We start from the raw sequence: 19,973 nt of genomic DNA, 5'->3' as shown, positions 1-19,973 counted from the left end.
TCCACGGTCTATTTGCTATTGTTGGGTCCACCCCAGAGCTGTCTGGGACCCATTAGCGGGCCTGTACCAACTCCGGTACAGACTTTCTACTTTGGTCTGTAGATTCTGTACCAATGCTGGCACCACAGGCTCCAGAACATGACCTGAGTCTGCTGTAAAAGTCAGACCTCGATTCAACTTCAGCTCGAACCCAACCTATATCATACTACAAAATAACAAAAGTGCAACCGGTCATCTTGCAACCTTACTGTGACCCAGTACCTCTGCCATGTTGCAGTTAGCAAAGGCTCCATTGTCTGTATGGTTCAGACGCTGATCATCTACCAGAGCAGGGGAGCAGAGGTTACCCCAACATGTTAATGATGTAGTCGATGGTTAGCTTCCCCCTTACTATACTGATGGTGCCTAATACATTGATTTACAGAATGACTTTGGGCTTGGCACCTCGTCTGAGGCAGAACTTGACTCACCACATACATAGCCAATGGAAGAGTGCCTCGCTTGATGTGGGGTCCGGAGGGCAGCTCAGGCACTAAAATTATAGCTACCCTTAGTGGAGACCAACCCAAATGGCCTAACAGATCTTGTAGCCTGCACCAGCTAATTCTGAGGCCTTGTGTCCCTCAATGTTGCTATCACTGATACTTTGCTGGCTACTTAGTTGAAACCTGGTTCTGGCCTGCCTGTGAGCAGGCAGGTGGCCAGACATCACAGACTGATGATCCAGATTTTCTCACCAAGCATCCTTTTCTTAGAGGGGCTTATTGTGCAGCCCTTGCGGTCAGTAAATTATGTTTGTTTGATGGGTTGCTACAAACAGGGGCTCTGGGACATGACCAGTGAGGTTTTGCCAGCCATCCCAGAAGACCTTAGGGCTTCTTTGGCTCAGACAATTCATGATGGACAGGACACGGGCAAATGTGTTATCTATGCATGTCTGGATACTACGGTGTGCATCAGGTACTAGTGTCGTGCTTCATCAATGCACATGAATGCATTCCACAGGATTTTCTAGTGATGTAAAGGCCTCCTTCATACTTATGCTCTTCGATGGGTCCCACCTTTTCTATGAGAAAGCAGACTCTGTGATGAAGAATCCTTAAGACAGTAGAGCTACTGCATGCTGTTTGGGACTGTTGATCCCTATTAAACAGTTCATGCATAAATTCAGACAGTTTAAAGGCTAATCTAGAGGTATATCATGATGTATAGAAAGAAACCACCTTCCCAACCAGCACTGCAGGCACCAGTCCTTTCGATGCCATGGACGGGCTTCTGATTGGCAGCATAGAGGCCAGCAGGGTTATAAGTACTCTAATTTCTTTTCTTCTGCTACAACAGCCACAAAACTTCTCAAATCTGTCATTAGGAGTGCATGCCCAACAAATGGGGAAAAGTTTCAACATTTTGCCTCTGGTTGGTGATCAATCACATCAGATAAATAGGTTTTACAAATCGTTCAAAATGGCTAAGCTCTTCCTTTTCTTTTTGTCCCACCCACTAGTCCTACAACACCAGAACGGGTTTCCAACAAGCATTTGCCCATTTTCTTAAACGAGGCATGGCTGTTGCCCTCCAAAGGTGTGCCGTCAAGAAGATTTCCAACTATATGAGGGGGTTGTTGCACTCACTGTTTGCTCATTCTGAAGAAACAGAGTCCTAAGGAATATTCTGGCACCCCGGCCTCTGAATGCTGTCCTACAAAAGGACAAATTCAAAATGTTTACACCAGCTCAGATCTATCTGCTCTGGACCTTGGTGACTTGATGGTATTCGTGGGCCAGCACAATGAGTATTTTCATATACTGGTCATGCATTCCCACATATGTTAACTGTAGTTTTAAGGTAGACACTAGCAGTTTGCTGTGCTCCCTTTCAGCCTTCACCAGCTCCTCTTTGGAATTCAGAACTGTGATGGCTGTCACCTAATTTCGGAGGTCAGGTATACCAGTATTCCTATATCTCAGTGACTGGCTTTTGAAGGCAGGCTCATACCATCAGTCGTGGACCACCTTCAGGCAACAGTGAACCTCTTGACAATGTTGGAATTAAGTATCCATGAGTCAAAGTTACACCTACTCCACGAATATTGCTATTCATTGGCGCAATCCAGGACACTGGAGTCCAGGGCTGTCCCTCTGATGCAATCAGTCCTGGACATTCAGGCTATGGTCATAGTGCCAATTGACTGTCTCTGATCTGCTGCCTAAAGTGGTTGATGTCATCCTTGCCCCCTAGCACCCGTCCAGGAAACCCATTGATGCCAGACGTGGGGACAAATGTATGGTCCAATGTGACATTTACAAGACTGACCCCTTTAAAAGCAAAGCTGTCAGACATCTTTTTGTTTTATGTTTGGCCCAACAAGATCTCTCAGTGGGAACTATTGAAGGATATTTGTTGATCCTTTTGACTCTACATTTGTGGGACCAACCGTCTTTATTTAAATCACCTGTTGGGATGAGCTTTTCAACAGGTTTCACATGCACATTTTCTTCAAAACTGTTTTTGATGCCACTCTGGGACCATAACTTGGGTTTGACATTTCTCAGGTGTGCGTCTTTTAAACCAATGCTTGAAGCGTATCTTGACCTTAAAGACCGTCTTCATCATTGTGATTACGTCAGCTGATTGCATGAATGAGCTTCAGATTCTTTCAGAGCAGGCCCCATACACCACTTTTTTCCCAGACAAATTGGTGTTCACCACTCAGCCTTTCTACAAAAAGTTATTACTCCCCTCCATGATATGCAACCCAGCAAGCTTGTAATGTTCTTTGCTCCCCCTCACCCTTGAGTGAGGAGAGGCTCCATTGACAGGACCCCCAATTACTTTAAGTTCTTGCATTGATCCCACCAAAGACCATTGAGTGAATGATCATTTTTTTGTGCAGTTCTCTGGAGATGAGAAAGGAATGAAGATGCAGAAGAGGTCCTTGTTGAGCTGGACAGTCCAAGAAGCAGATACTATAAGGTCTGAGAGCCTATTCTACCAGGGCTAAGGCTGCTACCACTGCATGGGTATGCGGAGTGCCTGTTCTTGACATCTGCGAGGCTGAGTCATGAGCCTCCTGTGTAAAGAACAGTTCGATGGCATGTGTAGCTGCAGATACACATGCTTTGCACATCCAGCCATCTAGTGTTGGGCTCGGAGTGTTACAAGTTGTTTTTCTTCGAAGAAGTCTTTCGAGTCACAAGATCGAGGGACTCCTCCCCTTTCGGCTCCATTGCGCATGGGCGTCAACTCCATCTTAGATTGTTTTTTTTCCGCCATCGGGTTCGGACGTGTTCCTTTTCGCTCCGTGTTTCGGTTCGGAAAGTTAGTTAGAATCTCGGAAAATTCGACGGTATTGTTTGCGTTCGGTATCTGGTTAGTTACTACAGATCGACACCGACTTTTGAAGAGCTCCGGTGGCCCTTCGGGGTTTTTTCAATCCTCGTCGGGGCCTGGTCGGCCCGGTCACGTGTCTCTTCAAGGCTGATGGAACGGACCCCATTCCGCTTCTGCCCAAAATGTCACAACAAGTATCCTTATACAGATCAGCATCTGGTCTGTAACTTGTGTTTGTCTCCAGAACACAAAGAAGATACTTGTGAAGCCTGTCGAGCGTTTCGGTCGAGGAAAACATTAAGAGACCGAAGAGCGAGAAGACTGCAAATGGCGTCGGCGCCGACAGGACAAAGGCATTTGGAGGAGGAAGAAGAAACCTTCTCCATCCAGGACTCGGACGAGCTCGATCCCGAAGAAACGCCTAAAACCGTGACTAAGACGTCGAAACATAAAACTCACGAGAAGACCACAAAAGCCGAGGGGACACCACCGCCAACAGGCCATGGCTTAACCCGTAAAATAGGTGACCGATCATCGGCACCGAAAAAGGGCACGCTTGTGTCGAAGTCATCCAACTCCGGTCGAGATACCAGCACACAGCAATCTCGAGCCCGAGACAGCGGCTCCGAGCAAGTTCGGCACCAAGACAGCTGCACTGAAATGGGTCGGCACCGAGAGACCACGACGCCGAAAATAAAGAAAGTGTCGTCGGAGCCGAAAAAGGCTACAGAAAAAGTTTCCATTCCGAAACATCCAGCCTCGGAACCGAAATCAGGTTCCTACACAGAGGAACAGGGGTTGTCCTCCCAAATGCAAGGACATAAGTTCGGACAAGAACTAGAATCAATGGAGCCAGACTACACTCAAAGGAGCTCCACATTCAAAAGGACACAGGGAAGATGAGCACTCTTCCCCCAATTAAAATGAAAAGAAGACTTGCCTTTCAAGAAAAGGACAAGCAGCCACAGGCAAAGGTGGCAAGACAAACAACTCCGCCACCATCTCCACCACCATCAATGCACACATCACCGGTAGCCACTCCACCACTGATGCAATCCCCAACGCATACTGCAGTGAGTCACGACGATCCCGACGCATGGGACCTTTATGATGCGCCAGTATCGGATAACAGCCCAGACTGTTACCCAGCGAGACCGTCCCCACCTGAGGACAGTTAAACCTACACCCAGGTGGTCTCAAGGGCAGCGGTTTTTCATAATGTCACCTTGCATTCAGAACCGATTGAGGATGACTTTTTGTTTAATACACTATCCTCCACTCATAGCCAATACCAGAGCTTACCTATGCTACCTGGAATGCTAAAACACTCCAAACAGGTGTTTCAGGAGTCTGTGAAAGGCAGGGCCATAACTCCAAAGGTGGAGAAAAAGTACAAGCCACCGCCTACAGACCCTGTGTATATCACGCAGCAATTAACACCAGACTCTGTGGTAGTAGGGGCAGCTCGCAAGAGAGCAAACTCTCACACCTCAGGAGACGCACCACCTCCAGACAAGGAGAGTCGCAAATTTGACGCTGCAGGGAAAAGGGTTGCAGCACAAGCAGCAAACCAATGGCGCATTGCCAACTCACAGGCACTTCTGGCAAGATATGATAGGGCTCATTGGGACGAAATGCAGCATTTCATAGAACACTTACCCAAAGAGTTCCAGAAAAGGGCACAAGTGGTAGAGGAAGGACAAAGTATCTCAAATAATCAGATACGGTCAGCAATGGATGCAGCAGATACAGCTGCAAGGACAGTAAATACTGCTGTAACAATAAGGAGACACGCATGGTTTCGTACGTCAGGATTCAAGCCGGAAATACAACAAGCCGTGCTGAATATGCCTTTTAATGGACAGCAGTTGTTTGGGCCGGAGGTGGACACTGCTATAGAAAAACTTTAAAAAGACACTGATACGGCCAAAGCCATGGGCGCACTCTACTCCCCACAGAGCAGAGGCACATTTCGCAAAACACAGTTTAGAGGAGGGTTTCGAGGACAAGCTACAGAACCCACAACCTCACAAACAAGGCCCACTTATCAAAGTCAATATCAGCGGGGACGTTTTTGGGGGCAATATAGAGGGGGACAATTCCAAAAGAATAGAGGGAAGTTCCAAAGCCCCAAAACTCCTCAAAACAAGCAGTGACTTCCAAGTCACAAATCCCCAACACATAACACCTGTGGGGGGAGACTAAGCAATTTTTACAAACATTGGGAGGAGATAACAACAGACATTTGGGTACTGGCAATTATCCAGCATGGTTATTGCATAGAATTTCTCACATTCCCTCCAAACATTCCACCGAAAACACACAATATGTCAAAACAACACATGGATCTTCTAGGACTAGAGATCCAGGCATTGCTACAAAAAGGAGCAATAGAATTAGCACCAATTCAACAGAAAGGAACAGGAGTTTACTCTCTGTACTTTCTCATACCCAAAAAGGACAAAACACTAAGACCTATATTAGATCTCAGAACATTAAATACCTACATCATATCAGACCACTTTCACATGGTGACATTACAAGACGTAATCCCACTGCTCAAACAACAAGACTTCATGACAACACTGGACCTAAAGGATGCATATTTCCATATACCGATACATCCTTCACACAGAAAGTACTTAAGGTTTGTATTCCAATGGGTACATTACCAATTCAAGGTGTTACCATTCGGAATAACAACTGCGCCAAGAGTTTTTACAAAATGCCTGGCAGTAGTAGCTGCGCATATCAGAAGGCAGCAAATACATGTGTTCCCGTACCTAGACGATTGGTTAATCAAAACCAACACACTAGAACGGTGTGTTCGATGGCATCTGTCGCTGTAGATACGCATGTTCTGCAATAGCTCGCCATCTGGTGTTGGGCCGGAGTGTTACAAGTTGTTTTTGTTCGAAGAAGTCTTTCGAGTCACGGGACCGAGTGACTCCTCCTTTTGTCTCCATTGCGCATGGGCGTCGACTCCATCTTCGATTGTTTTTTTTCCGCCATCGGGTTCGGACGTGTTCCTGTCGCTCCGAGTTTCGGAACGGAAAATTAGCTAATTTTGGAAGATTTTCGTCGGTATTGTTGCGTTCGGGATCGGCGTACTTAGATTCCACACCGCATCGAAGATCGAAGAGCTCCGGTGCCCTTCGGGGTAGTTTTTCGATCCCCCGTCGGGGCCTGGTCGGCCCGACCGCGTGCTGAAGAACGCCGATGGAACGGACCCCGTTGCGTTTCTGCCCCAAATGCCACAATAAATACCCCTACACAGACCAACACTTGGTCTGCAACCTGTGCCTGTCACCTGAGCACAGCGAAGACACCTGCGAGGCCTGTCGTGCGTTCCGGTCCCGAAAAACACTCCGAGACCGTCGAGCCAGAAGACTTCAGATGGCGTCCGCACCGACAGCCCAACGGGAGTTCGAGGAACAGGAAGAGGAAGGTACCTTCTCGATCCAAGACTCAGACTCCGAAGGATTCGACGATACACAAACCGTGAGTAAGACGTCGAAAACCACACAGAGAAACATTTACAAGGCCCAGGGGACGCCACTGCCATCCGGCCATGGCTCCACCCATAAATTCGGTGACCGACCGTCGGCACCGAAAAAGGCCCAAACAGTGCCGAGGTCGTCCGACTCCGGTCGAGACACCGGCACGCAGCCTTCTCGGGACCGAGAAAGTGCTGGAGACAAGCCTCGACACCGAGATGCCGGTGTGGACACGGCTCGACGCCGAGACAGCGGCACCGAAACAGATCGACGCCGAGAGGTTTCGGCCCCGAAAAAGAAAAAAGTCACCTCGGAGCCGAAAAAACACGCAGACAGGGTTTCGATGCCGAAACAAACTGCAAGCGACCCAGCTTCAGGCTCTTATACAGAAGAGCACTCGCTAACCTCCCAAATGCAAAAGCATAGGTTTGAGGAAGAGCTACAAGCAACTGATGTGGACTATACGCAAAAGCGTATCTTCATACAGCAGGGGACAGGAAAAATAAGCACCCTTCCCCCCATTAGGAGAAAGAGAAGGTTGGAGTTCCAGACTGAACAGACACCACAACCAAAAGTGGTGAAAAGAGTTACCCCACCACCCTCTCCTCCGCCCGTGATTAATGTCTCACCAGCACAAACTCCATCACACTCCCCAGCTCACACCACCATGAGCCAGAGTGACCAAGATCAGGACGCATGGGACCTATACGACGCCCCAGTGTCAGATAACAGTCCGGAGGCATACCCTACAAAGCCATCTCCACCAGAAGACAGCACCGCGTATTCTCAAGTGGTGGCTAGAGCAGCACAATTTCACAACGTAAGCCTCCACTCAGAACAGGTCGAGGATGATTTTTTATTCAACACACTCTCCTCCACCCACAGCTCATACCAAAGCCTGCCTATGCTCCCTGGTATGCTCCGGCACGCAAAAGACATCTTTAAGGAGCCGGTCAAAAGTAGGGCAATCACACCAAGGGTGGAAAAAAAGTATAAGGCGCCTCCTACAGACCCGGTTTTCATCACTACACAGCTGCCACCAGACTCTGTCGTTGTAGGAGCAGCTAGGAAAAGGGCCAACTCTCACACATCTGGAGATGCACCACCCCCAGATAAAGAAAGCCGCAAGTTCGATGCAGCTGGTAAAAGAGTCGCAGCACAAGCTGCAAACCAGTGGCGCATCGCGAACTCCCAGGCACTACTTGCGCGCTATGACAGAGCCCACTGGGACGAGATGCAACATCTCATTGAACATCTGCCCAAGGACTTACAAAATAGGGCAAAACAAGTGGTTGAGGAGGGACAGACCATTTCCAACAACCAGATCCGCTCCTCCATGGACGCTGCAGATACAGCTGCACGAACAATTAATACATCTGTAACTATCAGAAGGCATGCATGGCTCCGAACGTCTGGATTTAAACCAGAGATTCAACAAGCAGTTCTCAATATGCCTTTTAATGAAAAAGAACTGTTCGGTCCAGAAGTGGACACAGCGATTGAGAAACTCAAAAAAGATACGGACACTGCCAAAGCCATGGGCGCACTCTACTCCCCGCAGAGCAGAGGGAATTACAGCACATTCCGTAAAACGCCCTTTCGAGGGGGGTTTCGGGGTCAAAGCACACAAGCCAGCACCTCACAAGCAACACCGTCCAGTTACCAGGGACAGTATAGAGGAGGTTTTCGGGGACAATATAGAGGAGGGCAATTCCCTAGAAATAGAGGAAGATTTCAGAGCCCCAAAACCCCTACTACTAAACAGTGACTCACATGTCACTCACCCCCTCCACACAACACCAGTGGGGGGAAGAATAGGTCATTATTACAAAGCATGGGAGGAAATCACTACAGACACTTGGGTTCTAGCAATTATCCAACATGGTTATTGCATAGAATTTCTACAATTCCCTCCAAACATACCACCAAAAGCACAAAATTTAACAACACACCATTCCAATCTCCTGGAGATAGAAGTGCAGGCACTATTGCAAAAGAATGCAATCGAATTAGTGCCAAACACACAAATAAACACAGGAGTTTACTCACTGTACTTTCTGATACCAAAGAAGGACAAAACGCTGAGACCAATCCTAGACCTCAGAGTAGTGAACACTTTCATCAAATCAGACCACTTCCACATGGTCACACTACAAGAAGTATTGCCATTGCTAAAACTACACGACTACATGGCAACTTTAGACCTCAAGGATGCTTATTTCCATATACCAATACACCCATCGCACAGGAAATACCTAAGGTTTGTATTCAAAGGAATACATTACCAATTCAAGGTACTGCCTTTCGGATTAACAACCGCACCAAGAGTCTTTACCAAATGTCTAGCGGTAGTCGCTGCACACATAAGAAGGCAGCAAATACATGTGTTCCCATATTTGGACGACTGGCTAATCAAGGCCCATTCGTTCATAGAGTGCTCAAATCACACAAATCAGATCATACAAACCCTCTTCAAACTCGGGTTCACCGTCAACTTTACAAAATCCAACATTCTGCCGCGCAAGGTACAACAATACCTAGGAGCCATAATAGACACATCAAAGGGAGTAGCCACTCCAAGTCCACAAAGAATTCTAAATTTCAACACCGTCATACAACGCATGTATCCAACACAAAAGATACAAGCAAAGATGGTATTACAACTCCTAGGCATGATGTCTTCATGCATAGCCATTGTCCCAAACGCAAGACTGCACATGAGGCCCTTACAACAATGCCTAGCATCACAGTGGTCTCAAGCACAGGGTCACCTTCTAGATCTGGTGTTAATAGACCGCCAAACTTACCTCTCGCTTCTGTGGTGGAACAACATAAATTTAAACAAGGGGCGGCCTTTCCAAGACCCAGTGCCACAATACGTAATAACAACAGATGCTTCCATGACAGGGTGGGGAGCACACCTCAATCAACACAGCATACAAGGACAATGGAACGTACATCAAACAAAACTGCATATCAATCACCTAGAACTTCTAGCAGTTTTTCAAGCACTAAAAGCTTTCCAACCAATAATAGTTCACAAATACATTCTCGTCAAAACAGACAACATGACAACAATGTATTATCTAAACAAGCAGGGGGGGACGCACTCCACGCAGTTAAGCCTGCTAGCACAAAAGATTTGGCGTTGGGCAATTCACAACCAAATTCGCCTAATAGCACAATTTATACCAGGGATCCAAAATCAACTCGCAGACAATCTCTCTCGAGATCACCAACAGGTCCACGAATGGGAAATTCACCCCCAAATTCTGAACACTTATTTCAAACTCTGGGGAACACCTCAGATAGACTTGTTTGCGACAAGGGAGAACGCAAAATGCCAAAACTTCGCATCCAGATACCCACACGAACAATCCCAAGGCAATGCCCTATGGATGAACTGGTCAGGGATATTTGCTTACGCTTTTCCTCCTCTCCCTCTCCTTCCTTACCTGGTAAACAAACTCAGTCAAAGCAAACTCAAACTCATATTAATAGCACCAACTTGGGCAAGGCAACCCTGGTACACAACGCTGCTAGACCTATCAGTGGTACCCTGCATCAAATTGCCCAACAGGCCAGATCTGTTGACACAGCACAACCAAAAGATCAGACACCCAGATCCAGCATCGCTGAATCTAGCAATCTGGCTCCTGAAATCCTAGAATTCGGGCACTTACAACTTACCCAAGAATGTATGGAAGTCATAAAACAAGCCAGAAGGCCATCCACCAGGCACTGCTATGCAAGTAAATGGAAGAGGTTTGTTTGCTACTGCCATATTAATCAAATACAACCATTACACACAACTCCAGAACATGTAGTGGGTTACTTGCTTCACTTACAAAAATCTAACCTAGCTTTCTCTTCCATTAAAATACACCTTGCAGCAATATCTGCATACCTGCAGACTACCTATTCAACTTCCCTGTATAAGATACCAGTCATTAAAGCATTCATGGAGGGCCTTAGGAGAATTATACCACCAAGAACACCACCTGTTCCTTCATGGAACCTAAATGTTGTCCTAACTAGACTTATGGGTCCACCTTTTGAACCCATGCACTCCTGCGACATACAGTTCCTAACCTGGAAGGTGGCATTTCTCATCGCCATTACTTCCCTAAGAAGAGTAAGCGAGATTCAGGCGTTTACAATACAGGAACCTTTTATACAACTACACAAAAATAAAGTCGTCCTAAGGACCAATCCTAAATTTTTGCCAAAGGTTATTTCACCGTTCCATCTAAATCAAACAGTGGAACTTCCAGTGTTTTTTCCACAGCCAGATACCGTAGCTGAAAGAGCACTACATAAATTAGATGTCAAAAGAGCATTGATGTATTACATTGACAGAACAAAAAACATCAGAAAGACTAAACAACTATTTATTGCATTTCAAAAACCTCATGCAGGAAACCCAATATCAAAACAAGGTATAGCCAGATGGATAGTTAAATGCATCCAAATCTGCTACCTTAAAGCTAAACGACAGCTGCCCATTACACCAAGGGCACACTCAACCAGAAAGAAAGGTGCTACCATGGCCTTTCTAGGAAACATCCCAATGCAAAAAATATGTAAGGCAGCCACATGGTCTACGCCTCACACATTCACCAAGCACTACTGTGTAGACGTGTTATCCGCACAACAAGCCACAGTAGGTCAAGCCGTATTAAGAACATTATTTCAGACTACTTCCACTCCTACAGGCTGATCCACCGCTTTTGGGGAAATAACTGCTTACTAGTCTATGCAGAACATGCGTATCTACAGCGACAGATGCCATCGAACTGAAAATGTCACTTACCCAGTGTACATCTGTTCGTGGCATCAGTCGCAGTAGATTCGCATGTGCCCACCCGCCTCCCCGGGAGCCTGTAGCAGTTTGGAAGTTACCTTCAATTATTTATATATGTATCATCTCAACCTTAAATAGGTGCATACTTAGTCACTCCATTGCATGGGCACTATTACTACAATTCAACTCCTACCTCACCCTCTGCGGGGAAAAACAATCGAAGATGGAGTCGACGCCCATGCGCAATGGAGACAAAAGGAGGAGTCACTCGGTCCCGTGACTCGAAAGACTTCTTCGAACAAAAACAACTTGTAACACTCCGGCCCAACACCAGATGGCGAGCTATTGCAGAACATGCGAATCTACTGCGACTGATGCCACGAACAGATGTACACTGGGTAAGTGACATTTTCATTACAACACACAAAGTACGTCATAGAAACCCTACACAAACTAGGTTTCTCAATCAACTACACAAAGTCACACCTTCATCCCTGTCAGACACAGCAATACTTAGGGCCAACAATCGACACAGCAAAAGCGATTGCCACTCCAAGTCCACAACGAGTACAAGCATTTCACAATGTAATGCAGGTCATGTATCCAAACCAAAGAATACAAGTCAAAATAGTAATGAAACTCCTAGGCATGATGTCCTCATGCATAGCCATTGTCCCAAACGCAAGATTGCACATGCGGCCCTTACAACCGTGCCTAGCATCACAATGGTCACAGGCACAGGGTCAACTACAAGATCTAGTGTTGATAGCCCGCCAAACATACACCTCGCTTCAATGGTGGAACAATATAAATTTAAACCAAGGGCGGCCTTTTCAAGACCCAGTGCCTCAATACGAAATAACTACAGATGCCTCCATGATAGGGTGGGGAGCACACCTCAATCAACACAGCATTCAGGGACAATGGGACTCTCAGCAAAAACAGTTTCACATAAATCACTTAGAACTATTAGCAGTATTTCTAGCGTTAAAAGCATTTCAACTAATAATAAGCCACAAACACATTCTTGTCAAAACAGACAACATGACAGCAATGTATTACCTAAACAAACAGGAACACACTCAACACAGTTGTGTCTCCTAACACAGAAAATATGGCATTGGGCGATACACAACCACATTCGCCTAATAGCACAGTTAATTCCAGGGATTCAGAATCAATTAGCAGACAATCTCTCTCGGAATCACCAACAAAACCACGAATGGGAGATTCACCCCCAAGTACTACACACTTACTTCCACAATTGGGGAACACCACAAATAGACCTGTTTGCAACAAAAGAAAACGCAAAATGCCGAAACTTTGCATCCAGGTACCCACAAGATCAGTCTCTGGGCAATGCTTTATGGATGAGTTGGTCAGGGATATTTGCATACGCTTTTCCCCCTCTCCCACTCCTTCCATATCTAGTAAACAAGTTGAGTCAAAACAAACTCAAACTCATACTCATAGCACCAACTTGGGCAAGACAACCTTGGTACACAACACTACTAGACCTCTCAATAGTGCCTCATATCAAACTACCAAACAGACCAGATCTGTTAACTCAACACAATCAACAGATCAGACACCCCAATCCAGCATCGCTGAATCTAGCAATTTGGCTCCTGAAGTCTTAGAGTTCGGACACTTAGACCTTACACCGGAATGTATGGAAGTCATAAAACAAGCTAGAAAACTAACCACTAGACATTGCTATGCAAATAAGTGGAAAAGGTTTGTTTATTATTGCCATAATAATCAAATTCAACCTTTACACGCATCTGCTAAAGACATCGTATGCTACTTGCTACATTTGCAAAAGTCAAAACTATCTTTTTCATCCATTAAGATACATCTTACCGCAATTTCAGCTTACCTGCAAATTACCCACTCAACTTCACTGTTTAGGATACCAGTCATAAAAGCCTTTATGGAAGGCCTAAAAAGAATTATACCACCAAGAACACCACCAGTTCCTTCATGGAACCTCAACATTGTCTTAAAACGACTCATGGGGCCACCTTTTGAGCCCATGCACTCATGTGAAATGCAATATTTAACATGGAAAGTTGCATTTCTAATTGCCATCACATCTCTAAGAAGAGTCAGTGAAATCCAAGCATTTACCATACAAGAACCATTTATTCAAATACACAAGCATAAAGTAGTTCTACGGACAAATCCAACATTTTTACCAAAAGTCATATCACCGTTCCACTTGAATCAAACAGTAGAACTACCAGTGTTCTTCCCACAGACAGATTCTGTAGTTGAGAGAGCACTACATACATTAGACATCAAAAGAGCGTTAATGTACTACATTGACAGAACAAAACAAATTCGGAAAACAAAACAATTATTTTTTGCTTTCTAAAAACCTCATACAGGAAATCCAATTTCCAAACAAGGCATTGCTAGATGGATAGTTAAATGCATTCAAACCTGTTATCTCAAAGCAAAAAGAGAACTGCCTATTACACCGAGGGCACACTCAACTAGAAAGAAAGGTGCTACCATGGCCTTTCTAGGAAACATTCAAATGACTGAAATATGTAAGGCAGCCACATGGTCTACGCCTCATACGTTTACCAAGCACTACTGCGTGGATGTGTTAACAGCACAACAAGCCACAGTAGGACAAGCAGTACTACGAACTTTGTTTCAAACAACTTCAACTCCTACAGGCTGAACCACCGCTTTTGGGGAGATAACTGCTTACTAGTCTATGCAAAGCATGTGTATCTGCAGCTACACATGCCATCGAACGGAAAATGTCACTTACCCAGTGTACATCTGTTCGTGGCATGAGACGCTGCAGATTCACATGCACCCACCTGCCTCCCCGGGAGCCTGTAGCCGTTTCGAAGTTGATCTTGAACATTTGTAAATTTGTAAATATATCACTTTAAACTACATTATGTACATACAAGTTTACTCCATTGCATGGGCACTATTACTATAATACACAACTCCTACCTCACCCTCTGCGGGGAAAACAATCTAAGATGGAGTCGACGCCCATGCGCAATGGAGCCGAAAGGGGAGGAGTCCCTCGATCTCGTGACTCGAAAGACTTCTTCGAAGAAAAACAACTTGTAACACTCCAAGCCCAACACTAGATGGCGGGATGTGCAAAGCATGTGAATCTGCAGCGTCTCATGCCACGAACAGATGTACACTGGGTAAGTGTCATTTTCCTTTTGTTCGCTCAGTCTTACAAGTCTTTTTGGTCTGAGTCCACTCTACAAACCCTCCACCTGGGCTGATACTGCTTTGTTATTGATATTCTAAGGTGAGGAATCTGTGGTTTGGAAAAAAGTTACTTACCTTTGGTAATGCTCTTTCTGATGAATACCTTGCCTAACACCAAATTTCTCAGGTCTTCCCATTTCTGTGGAGTGGCCCATTTATAACAACTAAAAAGGTCACAGGTTAGTATTCAGCATGCTAATACCAACAATTGTTCAAGTTCCAAGCTTGAGTTGGCAAAAAGAGAAAATATCAAAAACTGACTTTAGAGCACAGGGGTGGCATTTAAATGCAACATTCCTTCCTTACTTTCCGGGCAGTGTGGAGTCGGCACAGAGCTGCATAGCGCCTCCTAGCCACATGCAGGATTCAATGCTGTGAGAAGTTTTCCTGATCCAGTGTGGCACCTGGACAGTATTCTAAGGTGAGGAGTCTGCGATTAGATCGAGCATCAACCATAAATAACATTACCAAAGGTAATTAACAACTACGTCATGCATACAGCACTCTAGTGGTATCTCATCCTGCAAAACAATGCCTGGAAGTCATCTTGCATAAGCCAGTGCTTAACGCACATACCGCAATGAATGAGGGGATTTTCTATGCATCAGTGTAACTAATGCTGACAGTTTATTTGTACGAAGAAATGAGTAGCAAGACGATATTCACCTGACCTGCATTCCCAATAAATACCCAAATCACTTGTCCCCTCCACTTCCAATAAAAGGGCACAATGTGAGCACCCTGTGATTAATTTTTGACACTGATTTCATAATCATCCCCAAATGTTTTCGAAGGAGGGAGAAACAAGCTTCTTGCTGCAGATCAAAGCCTTGAACTTGCAAGTGGAGCCTTGTCATACCTGATACATCAGGAGAAAGGTTTGCAGCAGTCACTTCTGGTGTCTAGACACTTGATAAATAAGTGCATTAAATGGATCTGTTCAGGAGCCGTTAAAGCACGTCATTGTTTCACCACTTTTGCACTTCTAAGGAAAACATCTGAGGTTCTGAATATATTGGTCACTGATGAGCCAATCTCCTACCAGTGGCAGCTGCTTATCTTTCATAGAAGTGGGGTGTAATGTGAGAGTTATACTAAGCAAACAATGTGAGCGATTCTGGCTTCTTCCACAGGGGGTTACAAGAGAAGTTTGAAAACATTGGACTGATTCCTGGGATGACTTGTGCTAACAACATCATTTCCCACTGAGTAAGCTGCAGTGCCAGGGGCAGCACATAACATTCTTGAATATCTCTTGGAATTGCAAAAGTCTTTCAATATGTTTTGTTTCTGATGGATACTTCTAACAGCAGATTCCACACCTTAGAATACTTCAAAGGTGCATGACTGGATTTGAAGAGCTTTGCTCTAGCAGTGCTTCTGCATGCCCCGAGGTGATGCTGAGCAGCTCCATGCTTACTTCGTACCACCCTGGAAGTGACAGAGCGGAGTCACATATAAGCACCCTGATTGCTGCTGTTCTTTCTGCAGCTTACTATGCAGACCCAGAGCTCTGCTCCCAATTTTGTCGGCCTTGCGAGGACTTCTGAAAATAGGGCAAAATCATTTCTGCTAAGGAAAAATGTCCCCTCCTACAACTAAAGTTTTCAAACCATGCTGTGACTGTAGAAAATAGATGTTGGAAAGCACACAAAAGGTGATGGGAGTAATGCTTGCAAAACGTGTAGTCCCTGGCAATAACACACAAAAGATGATGAGAGAAATGTTTGCAATTAGTCTGATCGCTGGCAACTGCTTGGGTGTTACATCCCAAACTATCGTCCTTTTGCCCACCAAGCCACCTCAGTTTGGACCCATCCATAGGAAAATCAGTCTTGACAATGCTCCACTAGGAATAGTTCACCCCGAACTGCCAGGCCACGTCCATCCTGAATTGGAACACAAGAATTCCTCTCTTCACCATGAGTGTTTAATGTAAGGCCCTTTGTGGTCTCTTGGTCACTGTGCCCTGGGAACCAAGCTACACATGACTGATAAGGCCCAAACGGAGAGAAGCCATTTTTTAACTGCATCTGTTCCGGTTGAGAGAGGACCACTCTTGGCAGTTCGGACTGGAGTGTTCCTTTTGGAGAAGGACCAAGACTGATTTGCATATGGCTGAGTCTAGTCTGAGGTGGCCTAGTGTGTAATTGAGAGATGGGTTAAAATGGTACTGGAGTGATTGCCAATTGTTAGACAATTTGCAAGCATTCCTTCCATCACCTTCTGTGTGTTTGAAAATAGATGACAGTCATGGGACCTGCATGAGGTGTGTCGCTGGTGCTTGGGCTCAGGACATAAGTTGTAGTCATGTGACAAGTGTGCCATTATTTTCTTGTCACAGTTGTTTTAAGCTTAGGCACGTCACGTGAGTGGTATGTAGTGTACTAAACAAAAAAAAGCAAATTCATCCTTTCCTTTGCTCTTTTATGTCTCTTTCCAGGTTCTCCATTTTTTATTAACACATTTGCCATTCACAGTCATCTCCAAAGACAAGCGAGAGTGAGGGTACTTTAGAGACTGGCTGGATGGAGAACCATCATAAATCAAAGGTTTTCCTGCTCAAACTCGCAGTTATCCCACCTCGTGTAAAGGTGGGAAAAATGCTGATTAAGCTGGATGTGGTCAGTCAGAGGAAGCAACACATTCACTACAGGACAACCATCTTTCAGGCACTGGGACGCTTGCCCTCACTATGGTGTTACTCCCCAGTGGCGTAACGAAACTTGAGGAGGTCCCCATGCAAAGTACATACTCCAAACTCAACCAGGAGCTCTCAGGCCAGAGTACTAATATGAGGGGGCCCCTTGGAGCCTGCCCCCCCCCTCTCCCACACACTGCAGGGGCTGCTGGGGCCTTTGTTACGCCACTGCGCCCTGCGTGATGCTATTTTCCCAGTTTCAGGTCTGTTGTGTTCAGGCATGGTAGACCAGGGTAAAACAAGCAGTTTCTTCTTGCATGGAGTAAAGCGTTCTCCACATCCTGGTTACGGTCATGTTTTTCAGGAACAAACCCCCATTATGGGAGGATGCTTGTGAAAAACAAAGTTGAATTCCATGCTTGTGACACCAACACGGTGGCCTTTTCAACATTCTGCTTGATGAAAGTTCATCCACATCTCTAGTGGATACAGTTATGGCAGACGGATTTCAGGCACAGCAGTTGTGTCACCTTTCTGCACAAAATTGTGGTTGCATGCAAACTTTGACTGCTGTTTGAACTTCTTTGCTTCACGCACCAAAGCTTAGCATTGCGTGACACCTGTCCTAATCACAAAGACATCTGTGTTCAGCATTAATGATAGGCTGCAGTTAATTTCTCTGTGTTAAGGGGATAAGAGTCCTTTGCACAGTAGGATTTAATATTCCTAAATTCTTGTGTGGCTAGTTTACTGTAGCACTGCGGCACCAGGCCTACCTCTTTAAGAACAAAAGGGATAACATGTTAACCTCGAATGATCCAGAAGTTGATAATGTGCACTAATCTATGCCTCTTTTATTCTTTAGGGTGTGATCCGTGTGCCTGCGCCATGCCAGTATGCCTACAAACTCACATTCCTGGTAGGACAAAGCATACACAAGGAACCAAGCCTGGATTTGTCAGACACATTGTTTTATTTGTGAGCATATGTGGATCTCTGTATGTACGTAAACATGTATCATACATTTTAATGAACAATTAGAAGACGGTGTGGAATTTTTATCCCATTCGCTTATCAGCAGCACTAATGAAAGCTATTTTATCCTGACAGTAAAATATGGAACAATGCAAGATCAGTAGCGCTGGCTCCGTTAATGATCTAGAATCACTTCCTGAAAATTAAGAAGCAAAAGTATGGTTGAAAGGGGGAATACCTCGACCCCGTCACACACGGACATACATGTCCCTACAAGCAGAGAACTCTTTGGAACATTTGGCGTAACTTACCTGGCTTCACAGACTGTGAACAGTGGCTTGTATCGGTCTCACTGACAAAGCAAAAGTGTGCTTTTAGCTTCCACATTTTGGTGAATGTTTTTAAAGAAGTAGTTTTTATAAGGAATATTTTTTTATGAAAATAAAGTTGACTGGAATGACATTCTCGTCTTTTTGGCTTACTATGTTTGTTTCTGCATAATATTTGTTCATTAAACCTATCTATGACACTCTGCAGTACAGGATAGTTCACATGCAGTACACAAGGCTGCACATTATAGACGGCAAATTTAACAGACCTTATTGGGTCATGTTATACATTGTAATGGGGTGGTAGGGCTGCAAACTTTACTTTTCCCCAACCTTATTATCTGTCTCTTATAATCAGGGGATGGTGGTTACGGTACAATGCGGGTAACAGTGGCTGCTCCTCCTAAGTGGGCGCTGGGGCTCCTCCCTCCCCCCCCCTTTATTTTTCCATCAGAATGCTTTTTAATTTTCTTTTGGAACTGTTAAAAAAATAAAGATAAACTTAGGGCAGCTCTTCAACAGCACTTATCTCAATCGCACTCTCCCCATGTTCTAATCCCTATCCAGTGTTGCAGCTATCAGCAGGCTGCTCAGCCGGCCATCAATCACAATGTGCCAGGTGAGAGCTCACGGCCCTGAGGCCTGTGACGTCATCAGCTCCGCAAAATCAATGTCCCTGAGTCTAAGCTCTACCTTCTGATGATGTGGGTGGAGAGTTACCCCCTGGGCATTTGAGAGATAATCCCTGTAGCACCACAGGCTACACATCAATCAGGTACTGGAGCCAAGTCACCCCACCCTTTCACCAGTCGTCACAGGGTGGGGTGGGGTCAAACCTCACTGACCCCCACCTCGTCCTGTGACGAGGTGTGAGAGGGTGGGATTAGAGGCTGCAAGTGCAAGCAAGGCATTGGAGTTTGCGCAAAGAGTTTTGATTATACGATACCGCTGTGCTCGTTCCAGCCTCCTGCTTTCTGCACTGGCCCTCTAGTGCATCGCTGTGCTGGAGAGGGAGACTTCAGGGAGTGTAACTCGAGTTTGCCTCAGGTACAAGAAAAGAGTCTGGCAAACCAGACAGACTCTCTGCTTGGCCCAAGCCCAATACATTTAGGCACGTGGGGTGGATGGAGGGGGATGTGCCT

General features: G+C 45.5%; 1 protein-coding gene across 1 annotated transcript in view; it reads left to right on the top strand.

Annotated features, from left to right (window-relative positions):
- Nucleotides 1–18,910, top strand: part of PIWIL4 (piwi like RNA-mediated gene silencing 4) — a 424,835-nt gene extending 405,925 nt beyond the window's left edge. Inside the window, exon 20 of the mRNA XM_069202421.1 lies at nt 18,393–18,910. Within this exon, the coding sequence (XP_069058522.1) occupies nt 18,393–18,509 (117 nt within the window). The 3' untranslated portion in view covers nt 18,510–18,910. The remainder of the gene's footprint in view (nt 1–18,392) is intronic.
- The last annotated feature ends 1,063 nt before the right edge of the window (nt 18,911–19,973 follow it).

Source organism: Pleurodeles waltl, chromosome 8 (assembly GCF_031143425.1).
Source record: "Pleurodeles waltl isolate 20211129_DDA chromosome 8, aPleWal1.hap1.20221129, whole genome shotgun sequence".
In the NCBI taxonomy this organism is placed as follows: Eukaryota; Metazoa; Chordata; class Amphibia; order Caudata; family Salamandridae; genus Pleurodeles; species Pleurodeles waltl.
This window is presented reverse-complemented; position numbering and strand designations above follow the sequence as displayed.